At 41.4% G+C, this 5,543-nt stretch overlaps 1 protein-coding gene across 1 annotated transcript; it reads right to left on the bottom strand.

The window, feature by feature from the left end:
• Nucleotides 1-324: 324 nt before the first annotated feature.
• On the bottom strand, nt 325-5,076 carry LOC140016483 (uncharacterized). Its single transcript, XM_072070011.1, has 3 exons — nt 2,736-5,076; nt 1,232-2,162; nt 325-934 (listed from the first exon to the last, which is right to left on the bottom strand). The coding sequence occupies exons 1-3, from the start codon at nt 5,074-5,076 to the stop codon at nt 325-327; spliced, it is 3,882 nt and encodes a 1,293-aa protein (XP_071926112.1).
• Between the last annotated feature and the right edge of the window lie 467 nt (nt 5,077-5,543).

Consider the following 5,543-nt stretch of genomic DNA (forward strand, 5'->3'; position numbering starts at 1 on the left):
GGTTGATAAGTTCAAGTTGAATAACTCAAGAAAACTCTCAAGTATTCAAGCAAAGCTCTCTTGGAAGAGAAAAGTGAATAAACTCACAAATATAATGTAATTTCTGGATCCCTTAACAAGGAGGAAGTAAGGCTATTTATAGCCTTTACAAGCATTAACCCTAATCCCCAAAATTGACTAAACTAACCCTACTAATTAATGACAAGGATTCGGCCAGCCCTAAGAGTTTAATGGACTGACTTTAACTAATATTTAACTATAAAAAGATAAATAATTGAACTAGCTTAACTCTTCCTTAAGCGTGACCACTAGGTGAGGACACGCCTAACTAGCAACAGGCGCTGGAGGGTCTTCTACTTGGAGCAATGTGTAAAGTTTTGAATCTTCATTCTCCAAGCCTTCAATAATCTTTAAATCATCTCCAATGCGGCCTTGGATTGTACTCACAAGGGCTTGTAAAGATTCACGCATCTTCTTGGCACGAGCTCTTGTGACTGGACCACTTGGTACTTGAATGACTTGGGCAACTTGTGTTTGACCAGCCTTGAGCCCCTCATCAATCCCCTCCTCTTGTAGGCGATTTGTCCCCAAATCAAGCTCGTCATCTGCATGAAAAGGACTCAAGTCAGCCACATTGAATGTAGCATGTACTCCATACTCACCTGGAAGGTCAAGTTTGTAGGCATTGTCATTGATGCGCTCCACAACTTGAAATGGTCCATCACCCCGTGGAAGTAGTTTGTTGCGCCTTTGGTTTGGAAAACGCTCCTTTCTCATGTGTATCCAAACCCAATCACCTGGTTCAAACACCATCTGGCGACGTCCCTTGTTGGCACTTTGAATGTATTGAAGGGTACGTTTCTCAATATTAGCTCTAGCTTTGGTATGCAAATCCCGCACAATCTCAGCCTTTTTCTTACCATCTAGGTTAACTCTCTCAGAAATAGGTAAATGAGACAAGTCTAAAGGTGTGAGAGGGTTAAATCCATAAACAATTTCAAAAGGTGAAAATTGAGTAGAAGTATGCACAGTGCGATTATATGCAAATTCAACATGAGGCAAGCAATCTTCCCAAGATTTAATGTTCTTTTTAATAATTGCTCGCAACAATGTAGATAAAGTCCGATTAACCACTTCAGTTTGTCCATCAGTTTGTGGGTGACTAGAAGTAGAAAAAAGCAATTTAGTCCCTAGTTTACACCACAAAGTTTTCCAAAAGTAGCTAAGGAACCTTACATCCCTATCAGAAACAATGGTACGAGGTACCCCATGTAAACGCACTATGTCTCTGAAGAATAAATCAGCCACATGTTTAGCATCATCAGTTTTATGGCAAGGAATGAAGTGAGCCATCTTTGAGAAACGATCAACTACCACATAAATGGAATCATGCCCTTGTCTAGTTCTAGGTAATCCAAGTACAAAGTCCATAGACAAATCTACCCAAGGTTCATGTGGGATAGGTAAAGGAGTGTAGAGTCCATAAGGATGTACCTTTGATTTTGCTTGGTGACAAGTGACACACCTTTGTGTATGCCTCTCGACGTCCCTCTTCATGCGAGGCCAGTAGAAATGCTCTTGGAGAATTGACAAGGTCTTCGCCACTCCAAAATGTCCCATGAGGCCTCCACCATGAGCCTCTCTAACCAATAAAAGTCGCATGGAGCACATTGGGATACATAGTTTGCCTTTGTAGTACAAGAACCCCTGCGACATAGAATAATGCTCACGAGTAACTCGTGGCAAGGTTGTGAAAATCTCACCAAAGTCTAGGTCAGCTGCATATAAATCCTTAATGAACTCAAAGCCAAGCAACTTAGTGTCTAGTGTAGTGATTAGTGTATACCTTCTAGAAAGTGCATCAGCCACTACATTAGTCTTTCCAACCTTATATTTGATGACAAACACAAAACTATCAATGAAAGCCACCCACCTCGCATGCCTTTTGCTCAATTTGGTTTGTGATTTGATGTGTTTGAGCGATTCATGATCAGTGTGGAGTACGAATTCCCGAGGTCTGAGGTAGTGTTGCCAAGTTTGGAGAGCTCGCACCAAGGCCATCAATTCTTTGTCATAAGTAGAGTAGTTCAACGAGGCACCAGTCAACTTCTCACTAAAGTAGGCCACTGGTTTCCCCTCTTGAATGAGCACAGCTCCAATACCTATACCAGAAGCATCACACTCTACTTCAAAAGCCTTGTCAAAATTAGGTAAACTTAATACAGGTGCATGTGTGAGCTTGTGTTTAAGTAATTGGAAAGACTTAGCTTGTTCTTCTTCCCATTGGAATGGCACATTTTTCTTGATAATGGCTGTAAGTGGGGCAGCAATGGTGCTGAAATCCTTGACAAAGCGTCTATAGAAGCTTGCCAAGCCATGGAAACTCCTTACCTCACTTACACTGGTTGGTATTGGCCATTCATTTATGGCCTTCACCTTTTCTTGGTCAACTCGTATTCCCTGGTCACTCACAACATAACCTAGGAAGACAAGTTGATTAGTGCAAAAAGTACACTTCTTAAGGTTAGCATAGAGGCTCGCCTTTCGAAGTGCATCTAAGACCATTCGTACATGCACAACATGCTCTTCTGTACTCTTACTATAGATCAATATGTCATCAAAGTAGACTACCACAAATTTACCAATAAAAGAACGCAAAACATGGTTCATTAACCTCATGAAGGTACTAGGTGCATTAGTTAAGCCAAAAGGCATGACCAACCATTCATACAGACCATGTTTTGTTTTAAATGCTGTTTTCCACTCATCCCCTTCTTTCATGCGTATTTGGTGATAACCACTCTTCAAGTCAATCTTAGTAAATATAATAGCACCATGTAACTCATCAAGCATGTTATCTAATCGAGGTATGGGATGGCGATACTTTACCGTTATGGCATTTATGGCTCTACAATCGGTGCACATCCTCCATCCTCCATCTTTCTTTGGTACAAGTAGGATAGGTACAGCACAAGGACTTAAACTCTCTTGAATCCAGCCCTTACCAAGCAAGTCTTCTACTTGCCTTTGTTGCTCCTTAGTTTCCTCCGGATTAGTCCTATATGGTGCCTTATTAGGAAGGGAAGAGCCAGGAATGAAATCAATTTGATGTTCTATTCCCCTCAAAGGTGGCAACCCATTAGGTATATCCTCAGGAAATACGTCTTGGTACTCCTGTAAAAGGTCAGCAATAGCACTAGGCAAAGAAGCACCAAGTTCATTAGTGAGCAAAGACTCTTTACAAAACAAGATAAGCAAAATCTGGTTAGAGTGCAAAGCCTTTCGCACATCTCTAGTTCTAGCAAGCATGATGGATTTTCTCTCCTTTTTCCCTTCAATGACCGAATGTGAAGTGTCAATTTTATGAGAAGATGGTTCGGCCATTTTGCTCTTTGTTTCATGCAAATTTTTCTTTTTATTGTCACAATGCATGTCATATTCCTTTTGCAACCCAATTTGGTCCTCATGCACTTGTTGAGGTGTAAGAGGTGCAAGGGTGATCTTTTTAGTATTATGCACAAAGGAATACTTATTCAAGAATCCATCAAAAATGACCCTTTTATCAAATTGCCATGGCCTTCCCAAAATAATATGAGTAGCTTGCATAGGCACAACATCACATAAAACATCATCCTTATATCTACCAATGGCAAAATTAATTAAAACTTGCTTATGAACACGTACCTCACCACTATTATTCAGCCATTGTAGTTTGTAAGGTCGGGAGTGATCACTTGTTGGCATGCTCAATCGTTCCACCATGAGTGCACTAGCAACATTGGTACAGCTCCCTGGGTCAATTACCAAGCTACAAAGCTTGTCCATCACATGACACCTTGAGTAAAATATGTTCTCTCGTTGAAGGTCATCTCTACTAGCTTGAGCAGTTAGAGCTCGCCTTGCAACCATACCAACTTTACCATGAGCTGGTATCTCCTCAAATTCCTCTTCATCCTCAACCAAGGGAGGCATGTCCTCACACTCATCTTCCTCATCCGTTTGTACTTCCCCATTGGGTAGTATAAGCATAACCCTTTGATTTGGGCATTGGGAAGCAATATGTCCAAACCCTTGACACTTAAAACACTTAGTGTCTCGGTATCGAACTTTGCTTACCTCATGAGTAGGCCTACCATCGCCCCTTGAGGGTGGTTTTGAGGGAGGTGCATTCGGCCTTAGAGACTCCTTGGTTGTCCCACCTTGTTTGGCCAAGGGGAATGCACTAGAGGGGTTGACTTCCCTCTTGAAGGGTTGGTTCCTCCAATTTCCAACTTGAAAGTTGGAATTTTGTCGAATTGGACCCCTCCTCTTGAGCCTCCGTTCAATCTTAATAGCCTTGTCTAGCATATCATGGAGGTCCACATAATGGTGCATTTCCACTTGATCCGCTATTTCAGGCCTCAATCCACTTAAAAATCGTGCCATAGTAGCTTCCCGGTCCTCGACAATGTCGGCCCTTAACATGGCTATCTCCATCTCCTTATGATAGTCCTCCACGCTTTTGGCTCCTTGTGTTAAATTTTGAAGTTTGAGGTACAAGTCACGGTGGTAGTGACTAGGAACAAAGCGTTTCTTCATGACACCTCTCAATTCGGTCCATGTAGTGATAGGGTATTCACCACTTCGCCTTCTACTAGTAGTGATTTGATCCCACCACACTATGGCGTAGTCGGTGAATTGCATGACTGCAAGTCTCATTTGCTGCTCTTCAGTGTAATCATTGCAATCAAAGATCAACTCCACTCGTTTCTCCCATTCCAAATAGACATCGGGGTCGGATTTGCCTTGGAAAGTAGGCAATTGCATTTTAACACCTTTGATTGGATCCACACCAGCTTTACGGTGTTTATTCTTCCATGTCCTCGACCCATATTCCTCCTCGGAGTTGGAACTTTCATAGTCACGGGTTGGTGCTTTGTGTCTCCGGGACTTAGAATTGGTTTGGGAGTGTTCGAGACTATCCATCCTCTCATGCAATGGTTCTAATTCCTGTTTCATTAGCTTGAGCAATTTATCAGTCATAGCTTCCATCACAAGTTTAATATCAAAAGGAGTAGTTTCCTTCCCGTCGGACATGTTGAGGTATTCCTGCAAAAATAGAGTTAGAGAAAATAACACCTCACTCACTCCCTTAGTATATCACTCACACTCGTGTTTCACTCAAGTGGATTAAAACACTCTAATGATCTCACCAAACACTTCTCAAGTCACTAGATTGCTTTTCTTGAAGAAATCAGAATTTTCTTGAAGAAATTCAATCAAACTTGAACCAAATTACACCCAAGTGTGGCGGATGAAGGCTGTGAGTTTTGGAAGCTTGGTGGACTGATGGTAAGACACAAAATGAGATGTATAATATGCTGGAAAAACACCCTAAGCTGTCCGCCTAAAAAAAAAAAAAGAAAAGAAACCAAAAGAAATAAAAAAGGAAAGTTTGGTTTGTGACTAGTAGCTAATTTTAGGAGTTAACTACCAAGTGGAATCCAAAACTGATTAGGACTCTTGGGACTTGTAAACCACGTTTTTATTGGCTGGAAATACTA

The sequence above is a fragment of the Coffea arabica genome, chromosome 11c, assembly GCF_036785885.1.
Source record: "Coffea arabica cultivar ET-39 chromosome 11c, Coffea Arabica ET-39 HiFi, whole genome shotgun sequence".
Classification (NCBI taxonomy): domain Eukaryota; kingdom Viridiplantae; phylum Streptophyta; class Magnoliopsida; order Gentianales; family Rubiaceae; genus Coffea; species Coffea arabica.